General features: G+C 42.0%; 1 protein-coding gene across 1 annotated transcript; it reads left to right on the top strand.

The window, feature by feature from the left end:
- The first annotated feature begins 632 nt into the window (after positions 1-632).
- On the top strand, positions 633-2,044 carry Mrpl17 (mitochondrial ribosomal protein L17). The gene is made up of 3 exons (XM_036198438.1): positions 633-858; positions 1,122-1,190; positions 1,500-2,044. Exons 1-3 carry the CDS (start codon positions 685-687, stop codon positions 1,785-1,787), a joined length of 531 nt encoding a protein of 176 aa, XP_036054331.1. The 5' UTR covers positions 633-684; the 3' UTR covers positions 1,788-2,044.
- The last annotated feature ends 15,234 nt before the right edge of the window (positions 2,045-17,278 follow it).

The raw sequence follows: 17,278 nt of genomic DNA, 5'->3' as shown, positions 1-17,278 counted from the left end.
GTAGCCCAGGCTGGCCTCTAACTCACAGAGATCCGCCTGGCTCTGCCTCCCAAGTGCTGGGATTAAAAGCATGCGCCGCCACCACCGCCCGGCAAAGTTTTAAAAATTTAAAGTATCCATTACTTTAGCTTTTAATACTAAAAATGTAACTTAAATATTTATTTACGTCAATAAAGTGTGAAATACCTGCGACTTTCCTGGACATTACTCAGCTCACTAAGGAAGACCGCGTTTTAAACTAGCATTCTCGGAAAGCCAGGCAAGCCAGCAACTCCTGAGGCCAGAGGGCCACATCCGACCGAGACCCCACCCTGAGACCCAGCTCTCCTCACATACTCACTTTCCAGACGTGCTCCGCTCGCTCAAAGACGTGGCCACGGCCAAGAACGCCCTCGCCTGCTGAAACAGCGTGGAGAAACCCGCCAGGGGGAGCCGAGATCCCCAGCTAGCCACCGAGCACCCGCAGACTGAGGCCCGCCCAGACCGCCGCTCCAGAAACGTCAACACGTCTCTTCCGCTCGCAGGATTGCCAGCTAGGCAGACTCTGGTGCGCATGCGCAAACTCGTCTGCCACGCGCCGAACTACTGCGCATGCGTCCTCTGGGAGCTGTCTCCGCCCCCTTCCCCGCCGCAGTTTCCCTTTCCGGCCTCCCAAACCCCAGGAGGTGGGGCTAAGGTGGGACCATGAGGCTGTCCCTCGCAGCCGCTATCTCCCACGGCCGCGTCTATCGCCGCTTGGGCCTCGGTCCCGAGTCTCGCATCCACCTGCTGCGGAACTTGCTCACGGGTCTAGTGCGCCACGAACGTATCGAGGCGTCATGGGCACGCGTGGACGAGATGAGGGGCTACGCGGAGAAGGTGAGAGCCGGGTCCATCCTCAGAGGACCGCCCTGGCCGTGCGTGGGGAGTAGGAAACCCCTGCACGGAAGTAAATCCCGTGGCACTCAACTGAGCTCGTTACCCCCGCGCTGCAAAGAGAAGGCTGGTTGGGACAGCGGAGTTAGGAGCGCCCCGAATTAGCTTAGCTAGTGGGATGGTTGGATGAAGCTAAAACATTAGGAGACTAAGGTGGGTGCCTCGGTTCTTGCCCGTGTTGCATCAGTGATGTTTTGTTCTCACAGCTTATCGACTATGGAAAGCTAGGAGACACCAACGAACGAGCCATGCGCATGGCTGACTTCTGGCTCACTGTGAGTGCTCCCTGCCTTCCTGGAAGGGAAGGAATCGTTAGAGGACCCGGGTACAGGGCAGTTTTAAGCCAGGGTATTCACTTATATACCAGTGTTGTGAACTACCTTGGACGAATGTTTCCCTTATTTGAACCGGAAAAGAGTGTGCATTCGCACAACTGCCAATAAGTGGTTCTGTGTAACTTGATGCATGATTGGGTGGTGGGGAAAGCCCGTGAAGATGTTTTGAACCCTACCTCTGGGAATAATTGAAAGTTAAATGCCTCTACGGTTGTGACTGTTTTCTTCCTGTTAACTCTCCTCGTCTAGGAGAAGGACTTGATCCCAAAGCTGTTCAAAGTACTAGCACCTCGATTCCAAGGTCACAATGGGAGCTACACAAGAATGCTGCAGATCCCGAATCGGAAGGAGCAAGATCGGGCCAAGATGGCAGTGATAGAATATAAAGGGAACTGCCTCCCTCCCCTGCCTCTGCCTCCCAGAGACAGCAACCTCACTCTCCTAAACCAGCTGCTACTGGGACTGAAGCAGGACCTGCACCATAACCAGGAAGCAAGCCTCCACAGCTCTCACACGGTTCAGACGCCAAAGACTTAACTGGAGCAGGAGAGTGCACGGCTCATGTAGGTGTGTTCACAGGCCTTGGAGCTCTTTAATGTGTGACGACTGGAAGTGGCGTTGTAAAGTGGCCCGTCGAAATGGAGCCCAGACCTTCCTGCTGGCTCATGGTCCTCTCTTTGCACAATAGATAAAATTTTGATGTGACTATATGAAACTGATTTTCTTTTCTTTCCTGGGATTTCTGGAAAGTGAGAGGCACCTAAGACAGTAAATTCACAGCTTGTGTTTCTGAACCTTGGGTCCAGTTTTGCTTTGCTTATTGGTGGGGGAGGGGAGTATTACAATGTAATCCAGGCTGCTGCCAACATACAGCTGCCCTGTCCCTGCCTCCCAAGTGCTGGGCTTTCCAGTGTTCACCACCACACAGGGCCAGTTGCTTATCTTTTTTATTTTTTTGAGACGGTTTCCTCAAGATGGCCTCCTGAATGTTGGAATTAAAGGCATCAGCTGCCTGGCTTGGTTTGCTTATCTTACCACTTATTTAAATGGGCCCTATATCTCTTGATTACTAGCTTCCTATGGTAACTGTGGATGATATCCAGACTAGGGACCCACCCCTTGGGATTTGTTTGTTTGTTTGGGGCTTTTTGTTTTGTTTTTGTTGTTGTTTTGGTATGAGTGTACTGTCTGCATGTATGCTTGTGTTCCAGAAGAGAGCATCAGAGTCCATTGGCACCATGTGGTCGCTGGGAATTGAACTAAGGACTTCTGGAAGAGCAGCCAGTGATCTTAACCACTGAGCCATCTCTCCAGCCCAGCCCCTTTTGTTTCACTTTTTATGATATGAGTTATAATGTATTTTGATCATGTTTACCACCACCACCACACACATACCGTTGTTCCTCTTCACCTAGTCCCCCTCCCCCTTTCATGGGTTTGTGTGTGCTTATGTTTATGATCTGGTGAGTTTCTTTAGGCCTGCTTACCCAGGAGTGTGGGTATCTTATACCAATGGCTTTTCTGCTGAAGAAAAGTTCCCTCCCTTAGCAGCCATTAACTGCCTGTGGATCCACACAGAGCGGGAGAGCCACCTAAGCCTCTTCTCCCTCCTTGACAGGATTTTGACAGCCTGCTAAGAGAAGCATTCAATTCCAAGAGATTGCTTCCTGATAAGTAGCTGTGTGAACCTCTGTGAGGAAAGTTTTAAATAGCCTGGTACCCCTAAAACTGAAGGGGGAACACCACAAGCATTGTTTTTAGGCAAGGTCACACATTCCATTTATGTGTTTCCCTCAACCTCTGAATTTTGAATGTGGCTCAGAGATGCACCACCACCCTGCACATAGATGGAGTGTAGGCATCTGACAGGATGTTGGCCTTCCAGATAAGTTCCTTCCTCTTGGTAGAGGGTGTGAAGAGGAAGGCTGATAGAGAGTGAAGCATTAGAAAGTTAAGCCTGCGGGAATTTCCTGGAAGCTTTTGTTGTCAAAAGTGGACCTCTGTGGGAACCCGGAAAGAGGAAATCCGGTTTCAGAATAGCTGGGTTGTGTGAGAAGCAAAGAGCTTGTTTATGTCCACTGAGTACTGAGGCTATAACTCATCCTGGCTGCCATTCTATAGATTCCGAGGCTTGACTGGGAAGTCATGGGGAGATGTTTGACGTTCTCAATCCTGTCACTCAGCCTGATGCAGACCTGAGGAAGGAAGACGGTGGAGGGTCACTGTTGAAGTAGACACACTTCAGTGACAAAACTGTTCTGGTGCTGTTTTCCCTGCAGCTGCCTAGACTAATTCACCTGACCCCAGAAGAGCTCTCCCTCTTCCTTCTGCTGAAAACTTGATATATTTCTTTGTAAATCTTTACCCCTTTTAAGCACATTCACCCCCAAGGTAGATGCCCAAGTTGTGACTTGTTCTAGGAAAAGCCCACAAAACCAAAATCTTGAAGACTTAGCAACAGGTGAATTGTGAAAGGACCCCCAAAGATTTTCGTTTGAACTCCCAGAAATATGTCCATTTGGAGCTTTAATATTTCCCTACACTTTTTACAGTTTATTGGGGAGGGAAATGCATGTGTCACACTGCAGACGGAGGCCATAGGACAGCTTTCCCACATCAGTTCTTCGAGCCTGTGGTTCCTAGGTATCAAAGTATTAGGCATCTTCCAGTCCCCAGCATCACCTTACACACGAGAGATAGCATGCTTTGAGAATGTTTGCAATAAATCTGTCCCTAGCCAAATGTGAAATATCTGCCATTGATGAGCTCATAGCGACATGGGACACTGCATCTTCAATAATCTGGCCCAAAAAAGTTGACAAATCCTAGGACATCTAAAGGCTTGCCAATCAGTATTAGTAAAGAACCTATCTCAGTAGGTAGAATATGCCTTCAAGTAGCCGTTGCTTAAATTCTAAGCCAAAGAGAGCCCCTCTCATTACTTTGAAAGAAAGATGCTCCATGTTGAGTTTCAGTTCTTTACAATAAGGTTGACAAAGTAATGGGCCTCACTCACCCAAAAAAAACTTAACACATTTACTAAAACATGATCATAAACTATGAACCCAATACTTGTCATTTTTTTTTAAGCCAGTGACCATTTCCCTGTGTCTTTAGTGGTGTCATGTCCTACTTTATCTCCATTCACAAATACTCAGTTCTCCCTAGGGAGAAGTCTCAGGCATAAGGCTGTAGTGATAGGAATCTGGTCATCTTAATTGCCTAGTGGGTCTCTGACAGCACATTTTCTATAAGACAGAATCCAGATTGCTTATACTGCCTACTGACCAGGCTTCTGCCTGCTGTTCAGCCTACATGGTGCCTCTGATATCATAATTCAGAAGCTTAGAGCAGACCTTTGGTGGGTTTCCCTGGGAAAGTTCCCCTCCCTTCACTACTTTTTGGCCCCTGTCACCCAAAGACTCCACTTTTACCTACATAACCTGTACACAAATGCTCAGGTGGCTCCTCCACCACCATTCCTAAATTCATTTCTTTGTCAAACAAGATACATCAGTGTTCTTGCAGTATACTGAAACTACCACATTGTGTTTTCAGTTCCCTGTGGTGTAGGGCATTCGACTGAAGACACAATGAGAATAGCAGATTAAAAACTAACAAGTTAAAGTGCTCCCAGACTGCAATCCTAGTTATAATTAATTTGTGTGTGTGATTACTGCCATTTGAGACTGGAGTTTCTTTTCATTGCTACCAAAGGCAATCTAAAACATAAAGCTTTGTACCATTAAAATAGTGTTCTTCCCCCCCCAAAAAAAAATGCTTTACTAGGACCCAGATGAAAAAGCATTTTGCATCAGAACGCAGTGGTCAAGTATGTATATAAATTAGAGGCTGGAGAGATGGTTCAGCAGTTAAGAGCACTGGCTGCTCTTCCAGAGGACCCGGGTTCAATTCCCAGAACCCACATGGCAGCTCAGAACTGTAACTCCAATTCCAGGAGATCTGACATCATTACTCAGACATAACTGAAGGCAAAACATCAAAGCCCATAAAATAAAAAAATTTCTGTTAAAAAAAGAAATAATTAATAAACTAAATAATTACATATCCTCACAAGACATTATCCTTTGCAAATATGCATCACCTTTTAACAGTGATGCTTCCAGAGCTGGGGAGATGACTCAGTTGATTAAATACCCATCTATCAAGCATGAGGTCCTGGTTTTCATTCACAAACCACAAAAAGCCAGGTGTGAAGCCAGGAAGACAGCTCATTGGGTAAATAAAGGTGTTTGCTGCCAAGCTTGATAACCTCAATTTGATTCCTAGAACCCACATAATAGAAAACTGACTCCCACAACACTGACCACACATGCTGTGGCACATGTACAAATGATAGAATTTTTTTTTTTTTTTAAGCTGAGGATCGAACTCAGGGCCTTGTGCTTGCTAGGCAAGCACTCTACCACTGAGCTAAATCCCCCCCGGGGGGGGGGGGGGGGGGAGTTAAGCCAAGTGTGGTGGTATATCCTGTTACCCAGTGCTGGAGGTGCTGGCACAGACACGCAGATTGTGGAAGCTCACTGGCTGGCCAGCCTAGCAGAACTGATCAATTCTAGGCTAAGGAAGTAATCCTGTCTCAAAAATCCGAGGTTGACCTCTAGGCTCCACATACATGTGCACACACCCATGGTAATATATGCATACACACACACACACACACACATACAAAATGCTGATCCCAATTTACTTTTACAACCTAGTAATGAATTACAACCTGCTTTTACTGGCCTCGGTCTGCCTTTCAGTGCCTAAGCATTGCCTTTGCTGAATAAAATCTGGACATTACACTGACTGATACAACCTGGTCCAGCCACATCTCAACCTTGCCATATTCCACTCTGGCTGAGGTTTATAAAACAACTGTGTTTTGTGTGGAGATGCTAAACTATACTGTTGATTATCCAAAACAACCCCCCCCCAAAAAAAAAGAAGAAGAAGAAAAAGGTTTCCTTGCTCTCCAGAGACTTAAATGCTGATAGTGATTGTTAAGAATGTAAACATGCCCGGTGGTGGTGGTGCATGCCTTTAACCCCAGCACTCTGAGGCAGAGGCAGTCGGATCTCTGTGAGTTCAAGGTCAGCCTGATCAACAAAGTGAGTCCCAGGAAAAGCGCAAAGCTACACAGAGAAACCCTGGGGGGGGGGGGGGATGTAAACATATGTCGAATTAATTTCCCACATGTTCCAATATCCTGGAATATTTCTAACCAAGCCAGACAGAAAATACCTATACATTTCTACACTGGCAAAAGCGGAAATGATGCCCTTATGATATAGTCACTGAGTTCCTCAAGCAAAGCTCAACGTTATTACAATGGACCAAACTCTTTACTTGATCTTTTAACCACATAGACCACACCCATACTGTATATTTGATCTGGAATTTATTCATCCTACAACTCAAAGTTGGACCCAGGACTAGGGTGGAGTTCTTTAGTAATGTGTACTTAGCATTCAGCAAGTCCTGAGTTCAATTCCCAGAACGAGAAAAAAAGAAAAAAAGAAAAGAAAAGGAAAAAAAAGACAAAAAAGAAAAGAAGAAAGTTAGAAACAACAAGAAAGAAAAGGTTAAAGGCAAAGTCATCCCATTTCCTCTACCCCTTCAGCACTGACAACCTATTTTTTTGCCCTTGTTTTGACTTTTTGTTTTAATCAGGATAATTTTTAATTAATACACCCAAAGTCTCTGAGCAATACTCTAAAATACAGTTAAAAATTAGCAAGAACGTTACACACTTTGCTGGCACTGGGTGGTTCCTTCTACAAGAGCAAAGGCTTTCCAGAAGTTTCCACATAATTTTACACTGTTCTCCCTTCCCCATTTTTAGAAGTACTAACTGAAAGGAGGACACTGAGGTACAGAAGTAAGGGGGCTAGCATAAGGTCATCATGTTGTTGTTGTTGTTTTAACTTTATTACTGTGTGAGAGAGAAAGATGTGTATGCATGTGCTGTGACACACATGTGGAGGTCAGAGACAACTTTTTGGAGTTTATTCTTTCCTTCCATCTTTTTGTCAGTTTGGGAAAATCAAACTGAAGTTGTCAAACTGATAATCAGTGATGATGCTGTTGTTGAGACAAGATCTCTCTGTGTAGCCCAGGCTAGCCTCCAGAGTGCTGAGACTATATGTGTGCTTCACCACACCCAGCTAGACTAATGATGTTTAACACTTTTTTTAAAGCTTCCTGTCTATATGCTTGCCCTTGAAATGTCTTTTGCTCTTGTTTTAGTCAAGCTATTTTGTTTTGTTTGCTGAGTTATGCAAGGTCCCTTAATTTTAAAATTTAGTCCCTTATCAGATATTTGGATGGCAAATATTCTCTGCCTCCAGAAAGCTACCTTTTCATGTTGTGATTGCTTTTTTATATTTAGAAACCTTTTGGTTCAATATCATCCAGTTGGCTTATTTTTTTTCCTATTCCTTGGTGTTTTGTTCAAAATGTATTACCTAGGTCAGTGTAGAGAAGCTTACCCTTGTGTTTCTTCTAGGTGTTTTACTGGTCTTCTTAGGACTAGGGCCCCTGTCCTTCTGAGACTTTCATTTATCTTAAATACATTTTCTGCTAATTTTGTGTAGGGTTCAAATTTAGCATGGGGTAGAGCATATACCTAACAAGTATGAGTCCCCAGTTTTAATCCCTAGCAACAGAATGGGGGATGACAAAATCAAGTTAGTTAATTTTGAGTCTGGTATAAAACAAGGGTTCTGATTTTTTCTTTGCCTCGAGGATATGAGGTTTCCCAGCAACATTTATTGGAGAGACTTTCCTTTCCCCGTTGTACACTCCAGACAAATTTGAAAAAAAAAAACTATACATGCATGCATTTATTTCTGGGCTCTTTATCCTGTGCCATTGGGCTATGTATCTGTTATTATGCTAGTTAAGTTACTATCGCTTTGTAATATAGCCTGCAGTCTGAGAAGATGATGCCACTAGCTCTTTTTCTTTATGGCATTATTTTGCTATATGGCATCTTTTATGGTTATAAACTTTGTCTTTCTATTTCAAAGCCATTGGTATTTTGATAGGGATTGCATGGACTCTATACATCAATAATTTTAGTTCTTCCAGTCTGTGAACACAAGGCATTGTTTCACTTATCTGTGTCATTTTCAATGCCTTTTATCAGTGCTGTAGTTTTTATATAAATCTTTTACATCCTTAATTATATATATTCCTATGTATTTTAAACTGACGATTAGACCCAGGCTCTTGCACATATTAGGCAAATACTCTAGCACTGAACTACATCTCCAGCCCTGATAGTACTACAAATGGAATCATTTCCTTTACTTTCTTTTCCAGTGGTCCAATTTCACCCTGTACATCTTTTTCATAGTGACTGAATAATTCTGTTATTTAGAACCCGTCACTAAATAGTGAGTTCCTCAAGGGCAGAAAACACATCTAATTCATTTCTCCCACCACCCAGTAAAGAACATGAGACAAAATTGGCATCAAATGTCTATTGAATGAATCAATGTGTTTTACAGACTTCTTCAGCCTGGATCTGGGAGTTTGTACTTATGAACTCCTCCCTTCCCCTGTTTCCTCCTACTTCATCAGAAAAAAAGAACTTCCTGCAAAGCTGATTTCCCATTGTTCACCCTGGATAATGTCTGTACCCTGAAGGCTTCCTTCTGTATGCTTTTAAATGCATGGGCATAGTGCAGCTGTCCTCTGACTCTTTGGCATAAACTCAGTAGTTAAATCCAAGATTCTTTAATCTTAGAAGTGGTCTGTGTGCTTACATTTTGAGGAAAGGAGCTTAAACTTTCCTGAGATTTTGCATTCTTCCCCATAATGTATCTGTTCAATATAAAAGTAACATTTTAGTTACATTTTAGTAACACACACACACACACACACACACACACACACACACACACCCCTCTGTCAAAGTAAGTTTTGTTTATACTGTAGCTCCACATATATCTTGGTAATCCACTATTTACACAGTATGAGAACTCACTGTGAAAGGGGTTTTACTGGTATTCATTTCAAGATGAAATACAAAACTGGTCCGAAAGCTTAATGACATTGTCCTGGAAAAAGAAAAGAGGTCGATTTTATACATGCTGACTTTGAGATGCCTGGGACCATCTGGAGCTGCAGAGTGAGGACTTTGCTGGGAGAACAGATTTGGGAGTTGTCAGCAATTAAAGCTAAGGAAATGGATGGAGTGACTCAGAGTACACATGCAGAAGGAAAGCAGGCTGAGGTCAGACATTGGGAAGACAGACAGGATACAGAACCTATGGAGGGGACTGAGAAATTAAGACACAAAAGGGAACCTTCAAGATTCCTTACAGTACTTAACACAGTCACATCTGTTTACATAGGAGACACACAAAATATTACCAAGCTGGGTGGTGGTGGCTCACGCCTGTAATCCCAGCATTTGAGAGGTAAAGGCAGGTGGATCTCTGTGAGTTCAAGGCCAGCCTGGTCTACAGAGCTAGTCCAGGACAGGCTCCAAAGCTACAGAGAAACCCTCTCTCAAAAAATTACCAAATAAATTTATCAAACATAATCCTTCAAACTACAGCTATGATAGAGCATACAGAGATAAACCTTTAGAGGTCCAATGACTCACTGAAAAGACACCTCATAAACAAAGAAGGACAACATAGACACATAGTGGTTACACATGAGGCACACTGAAGGGTCAAGAAAGGAGGTCAAAGTAGAACTCAGAAGAAACAACTCAAGTGCTGGATCTCAGTGAATAGATATTCATTAAGAATGGGGGAGAGGCGGGCATGGTGGCACACACCTTTAATCCCAGCACTCGGGGAGGCAGACGCAGGCAGATCTCTTATGTATTCCAGGCCAGCCTGGTCTATGCAAGTTCCAGGCCAGTCAAGGGTATATAGAAAGACTCTGTTTCAAAACAAAACAAAAAACCAGAATGGGGAAGAGAAATCAAAATTCCAGGCACCAAGATCTAAAGGTATAAAGGCAATGAATTATGAAACAGCATAGAATGGTTTGGGAATTCCAAATAAGTAATTTTGTACAGCTGGGATTTTATACTTCAGGAAAAAAAGTACAGGGAATGAAGCAGGAAAGCCAGGCAAGATCTGGTTACAAAGAATCCTGTAGGACATGATAAAGTGCTTGGATAAGATCCTGAAAACTAGAAGAAGCCACTAAAGGATTTTAAATGGAGAGAAAATGGGTCAGATTTTCATTTTAGAAAGATTATTCTTGGATCACACTGGAAGATGGGTTAAATGGGCAAGAGAAGAAGCAAAAATGTCAAATAGGAGGCTAGTTGAGGAATCCAAAAGAAGTTGTTGGATCTAGCCTAGGCCAGAGAGAAGGGAAATGGAGAAGATGAAGAACCAGACAACTAAAGAAAAGGCTGACACTGAATGTGATTACATGAAGTGAACGGAAAACTTCATTGTTTGGGTTTTTGCTGGTTATTATTTATATAATATATTTTTATATATTATAATAAAAATATTTATATATTTTTATAAATTTGTATAATTTATTCTGATCATAGTTTTCCCCTTTCCCTACTTTTTCAAGGTCCTCTTCACCCACAGTTTTAAGTCAGGCATGACAATGGGTTTCTGCTTATGCAGGTGGCTAGAAGTTTCTAGTCACAAATAAGGTCTAGTAGAGCAGAAGCAGATTTGGGATTATTGTGAAGTGGTAAACTTTGTTGTAGGCATATTCCTATAGAGAGAGGCACTCACTGATTGCTTTCCTGGAGCTCAGAGGGTATACATGAGCAGGCAACTTAGAAAGTCATGAACATGAAATGGAAACTGAATGGAATTTGACTAGGTGAGATTATGCAGACTGAAAATGTCAAGAAAAAGGAAGTGGGGATCTAAGATAGAGCTGAAATAACAATGCTAGACAAAAGGAAAGAAGAGCCCTATTAAGATGCTCAAAAGAGGGACTACAGCTTGTGTGCTGGCGTCTCAGAATCTGGAAGAGAGTATAAAAGTGCCAGCTTTGTGTGTCATCCAATGCAATGGGTGCAGACACTAGTTCATTTTTGTATTCTCAGAACTAAAGTTGGCCAGGATTTAGAACACTAGGTTAACGAATATCTTTGGCCATTAGACACAGAAATTTGGGCATTTGCTGTTAAATAATAGAGACTCCATGAGGGTGTGTGTGTGTGTGTGTGTGTAAAAGACAAGATCTCATCATGTTGCCCAGACTAGCTTCAAACTCATTATATAGCCCAACCTAGCATGAAATTAATCATTTTCCTGCTCTAGCCTCCTGAGTGATGGATTACAGCCATATGCCAGCCACCACACACAGCAGACAAAATCATGTAATCTTCTTAATTTCTACTCTCTTGGCCATAATATGCTACTCAGAATTCATTAGTTAGTTTAAAAATACATTTGTTAAACATAGTTCATCCAATGATCAAGGTACCTCCAGGCAAATTCACCAAATTTAGCAAAATTATCAACTTTTTAAAGTTTGCTTTTGAAACCAATGTCCAATTTGTTAAAACTAACAGTTTATCCAAAAATTACTTCTGTCAGAAATGTATAAAGTTCAAAGTAACTGAGTGGCATAAAACAGTTTAATAGTTATTAGACTGTCTTCTTTTAGCCTTTCAAATAGTTTCAGTTCAACTTAGTATAGCTTTAATTTTACCGAATTCTCTATATTAGATAGGTTATATTGATTTAGTCAAACTCTGCTATCATTCTGTATGTGTTACATAGTTCAGACACTTGGGATTCAGATGCCTGCAATAAATAGAAATACCCTTTAGTTGAGCTTATAAATGTATCTGTGAATTAAAAATAGTTAAAGTGAGCCAACTTTTTCTGTGAGGCAAATATTGCTTGCTTACACTAAAACCACACAAAGACATCTCAAGATAACAAAAATAATCTTAATAATGTGGACAAAACTATTCAACAAAGTGCTAGCAAATCCTACAGCTATAGAAAGAATTTTATATATATATCTCAAATGGGACTTTTGCTAGGAATGCAAGGTGGATTTGTTATCTTAAAACCAACCAATATATTGTTTACCATATCAAAAAAAAAAAAAAAGACTGAAACCACACCATACAAACAAAAAGAATTTCACAAAATCTGATATTTTTTTAAATTGGGAATAAACGCAAATTTTCTAATCTATTAGGAGGCATGTTTATGCTGGGCATGGTGGCACATGCCATTTATCCCAGCACTTGGGAGGCAGAGGCAGGTAGATCTCTGCAGGTTCTAGGCTAGCTGGTCTACATAGTGACTTCCAGGACAGCCAGGACTACACAGAGAAAAACAAAAAGGAAGTATGTCTGTCTATATCACACCCCTGCCCAGGGCTCAGAGACCATCAAGAAGAGGAGGTGGAAAGATTGTTAAGAGCCAGAGGTCAGGGAGGACTAGAGCAAAACAGTGTCATCTAGACATGATAGGACCAGTGCACTCAGGAATTCACACAGCGATGCTGCCTGTACAGGATCAAGCCAGTCAACATTCTAGCGTGAGGTCACGAGACCTCATCTCTGGGGAGCTTTGGACACTCGATGGCTCCCGGAGGATGGAGAGTCAGTCTTCTTTAAGGGTGTGGCCCCTGGTAGGTCGACCATTCGTCAATGTATAACTCCACACCTAGGAGTGTATGGACACTACAAATTGGACTAAATGATGAGAGAGAGAGAGAGAGAGAGAGAGAGAGAGAGAGAGAGAGAGAGAGAAGAGGAGGAGGAGGAGGAGGAGGAGGAGGAGGAGGAGGAGGAGGAGGGAGAGGGAGAGAAAGGTGAGAGTGGATCTGGGAGGAGGAGGAAAGATAAACACGGTCAAAGAGCACTGGGTGGAATTTTCAAAACATTAATGAAGATATTTATATAGAAGCGTGTCTGAAATAATAGCTATTACTCCTAATGTCAAACTTAATGTTGTAATGTTGAAGGACAGGACACTATCCCCTAAAATCTTGAACAAAAACAAGAATGTTCATCTTTGCTACTTCCATTTAAGATTGTAGTAGACTAAAGGTTCCATTAGGGCAGTTAAGGAAGAAAAATAAAAAATAAATGAAAGATGTCTTCCGCACTTGCAGAAGACCAGCATTCAGTTCTCAGCCCCCTGTAGTGGCTCACAGCTGTCTGTGACTCCAGTCCCAGGAGACCAGTGCCCTCTTCTGACCTTTGCCAGCCAGCACCAGGCATGCATGTGGTGCATATACATGCATACAGGCAAAAAATTCATACACATAAAATAATAAATATTTTAATGAAGAGATAAAACACACTCTATACTTGACATGATCATATGTATTTTAAAAATCCTAAGTGCATACACACACCATAAAAATCAAGGTTATAGCATACCATATTGGTACTTAAAACTTATCTATATATATATAAATCTATTTTATTTCTATACAGAAGTAACTCAAAAAGGAAATTAAACAATTCTACTTGCAATAACATTGATCAATAAACTTATAAAGAAATTTAACAAAAAAAGGAAAAACTTACACAACAAAAACTACAAAGCATTTTTGAGAGAAATTTTAAGAGGACTAAATAAATGGAAAGACATCACATGCTGTGGATTAACAGACTTAGCATGATTAAGATTTCAGTGCCCCTCAAACGGGCTTACAGATTTCATCATCTTCCTATCAAAATCACAGCTGCATGCTTGCACACACAAAATGCCAAACCAAAAAGTCAATTCAGCTGGAAGTCAAGGGACTTGAAAGAACCAAAATATTCCTTTAAAAGAATGAAGTTGGAACTCTCATAATTTCCGATTTGAAAACTTACTGCAGAGTAATAAAAACTATATAATACTATCATAAAAAAACAAGCATTTTTATGGAATAGAACCCAGAGTAGAAAAATAAAATCTTACATTTACTATCAATTTTTTTGATATAGGGAATGTAGTTGACTAGATAAACCAGGCTGACCTTGAACTCACTGAGAATCACCTGCCTCAAGTACTGAAAGTAAAGGCATGTGCCATCACACCTAGCCCACCAATCAATTTTTGACAAATATACAAGAAAATTTAAACAAGTAACTTTGTCAACAAATGGCCCTGGGAGACTGTACTGGCTGGTTTTGTGTGTCAACTTGACACAATATTAAAGTCATCAGAGGAAGAAGCCTCCGTTGAGGAAATGTCTCAATGAGATCCAACAGTAAGGCATTTTCTCATTCAGTGATCATTAGGGAAGGACCCAGCCCATGGTGGGTGGTGCCATCCCTGGGCTGTTGGTCCAGAGTACTATAGGAAGGTGGGCTGAGCCAGCCAGAGGACAAAAGCCAGTAAGCAGCTCCTCTCCATGGCCTCTATTTCAGCTCCTGCTTTTCGGGATCCTACCCTGTTTTGAGTTCCTGCTCTGACTTCCTTCCGTGATTCAGCAATACTGAAGTGTAAGCCTAATAAACCCTTTCTGCCCTAATTTGTTCTTTGGTCATGATATTTCGCCACAGCAATAGAAACCTAAATAAGACAGAGGCCTTGATATCCACATGCAGAAGAATGAAGCTAGATCATGTGTTAGTCAGTTTCATGTTACTGCAGTGAACTACCTGAGATGATTTTATAAAGAGAAACTTTTTCTTTAGCTCACAGTTTGGTAGATTTAACATTCAAACTGCATAATGCAGGTTTGATAAAGAGTATCCCTGATTGTATCAACTCATGGCATGGAGGGCAATAGTAGGGAGCAAGGGTTGGAGCAAAGTGTTTCTTCAACCAGAACAGAGAGAGAAGGGATGAGCAGGTGTCTTAGTTTCCTTTCTGTTGCTGTGATAGGGACCATGACCAAAAGCAACATGGGAAGTAAAGGGCTTATTTCAGCTTTCAATTCATAACCCATCAAGAAGGGAAATTGGGGCAGGAACCTGGAGGCAGGAACTGGAGGAGAAGCCATGGAGGACTGCTGCTTACTGGCTTTCTCTAAATGACTTGCTCTGCCTGCTTTCTTAAACAATCCACTACCACCTGCTCAGATTGGCATTGCCCATAGTGAGCTGAGCCCTCCCACGTCGACCAGTAACCAAGAAAATGTCTCATAGACTTGTCTATAGGTCAGTCTGATAGAGGCCTCTTCTCAGTTGATGTTCCCTCTTCACATAGGACCCTAACTTGTCTCCATCTGATAAAAACCTAAGTAGCACAGCAGGGTTCCACAATCCCCTTTGAAAGTGTGCCCTCAGTGAATTAAAGACTTCTCAGTAGGCTTTGACATCTCAATGATCCTCAGCACCTCCCAATACCATTATCCTAGGAACCAAGCCTTCACATGTGTATCTTTGGGAAACACTAGTTCAAACCATGGCAGGCCCTTACCAAACACCACATATAAACATTAGTTCAAGTAGATCATTCATCTGAATGAAGGAGTTGAAGTTACATCACCTCCTGCAAGGCTCAGGGCACATCAAGGAGGAAGGAGCAGAAGCAATGTAAGAGCCAGGGGGTGGAGAGCAAATTAATAGTCTTTTGGACATAATGTAAACAGATTGCAGCAGTAGATACCTGACCTGCACAATATTTAGGCCCATCAGCATTGTATGTGGTTCCGGAAGGGACCTATGAGGCTCCGCCCCCTCCCTGAAAGTCTAATAGTAGTTAATGGTTGCTAGTGGAAAAGGTGTCATTTTCTTCAGTGGTGTAACCATTGAAAAATTCCCCATGTGCCAGTAAACAGCCTCCCAGCCATACTCATGTAAGCAACCCTAATTAAACTCAGTGGGTCACACCCAAAAGGTGACGTGAACATAGGAAAGGGACTTGGGGAAAGAGGAACTTCAGTGGGAGAGAAAAGGGGAGAGAAGTGAAAAAAGGTAGTAACTAAAGATGGTTATATAGAGGTTTGATGCCGTCAAAGAATAAAAGCGAAACAAACAGCTACAAAATGCTTTTTTAAATTATTAAAACTCTGGGGGGGGGGGGGGGGGGCGGGAAATCACGAAAGTAAATCTTAGTCTTGTATTAGACAACAGTATCTTAGATATGACCTCAAATACTCAAGCAACAAAAGAAAAATTAAACTGAACTTTATCAAATTAAATATTTTTGTGCTTAAATGTACATCATCAAAAACAAAAACAAAAAAAGATAATACACCGAAATGGAATTCTTGCAAATCACATCTGATGGGAAAGTTATATGGAGAATTTTTTTTTTTAATTCTTGGGCTGGAGGTTTAGCCCAGTTGGTGGCATGCTAACATGTAGAAATCCTGAGTTTAGTCCCTCGCGGTTCATTAATCGGGCATGTACATCTGTAATTTTAGTACTTGGGAGATGGCGATAGGAGGACCCTTAAGTTGAGGGTTTTTGTTTCAACAACAAAGAATATAAATAATCCTTACAGCTCAACAATAAAAAATACAACCTAATTTAAAAATGGGCAAATGATTTAAATAGACATGTGCCCTGACAAACTGGTTGCTCATCAGGTAAGAACTGGGGTCCCCACAGGCTCTCTCACCATGAACTAAAAATAAATAAATAAATAATAAATAAATTAAAAAAAAATTCCCTCCTGCTTCCAGTAGGGGGACAAGAAAAGCAATGAATCTGAAATCCACCCAGCTCTCTGTTCTCACAAAGGTCCTGACCTCATGGGAAACTGCTTTAGCAGTGGCTGGTCCACTTGGGTCGTACTGAATCCCAGCCAACATGGAGGAAGAGGGATATCCACTCTTAGTTCTATTTAGCTTCCCTGTCTGTCTAAGCTGTGAGGGTTATGGATGGAACTGATACACAACGGTAACTGTCACAGCCCAGGAACACAGGCTCTCTAAAAGACTGACATGTAATTATCAGACTACAGGGCATTTCCTTGCCCTTCACACACCCTCTTCATATTTTTTAACAGGGCTCCTGTTTAATGGCAGGAATTTAGGATTAAAAGAACTGCCAGCCTTTGACCCTATTTAAGACGGCATCTCTAGGAAAACCCCCACAACGGAGAAGACAAAACAAGGGGGGAAAAGTTTAATCTCATCACCACAGCCACAGAAAAACG

This window comes from Onychomys torridus, chromosome 1 (assembly GCF_903995425.1).
Source record: "Onychomys torridus chromosome 1, mOncTor1.1, whole genome shotgun sequence".
NCBI lineage: Eukaryota > Metazoa > Chordata > Mammalia > Rodentia > Cricetidae > Onychomys > Onychomys torridus.
This window is presented reverse-complemented; position numbering and strand designations above follow the sequence as displayed.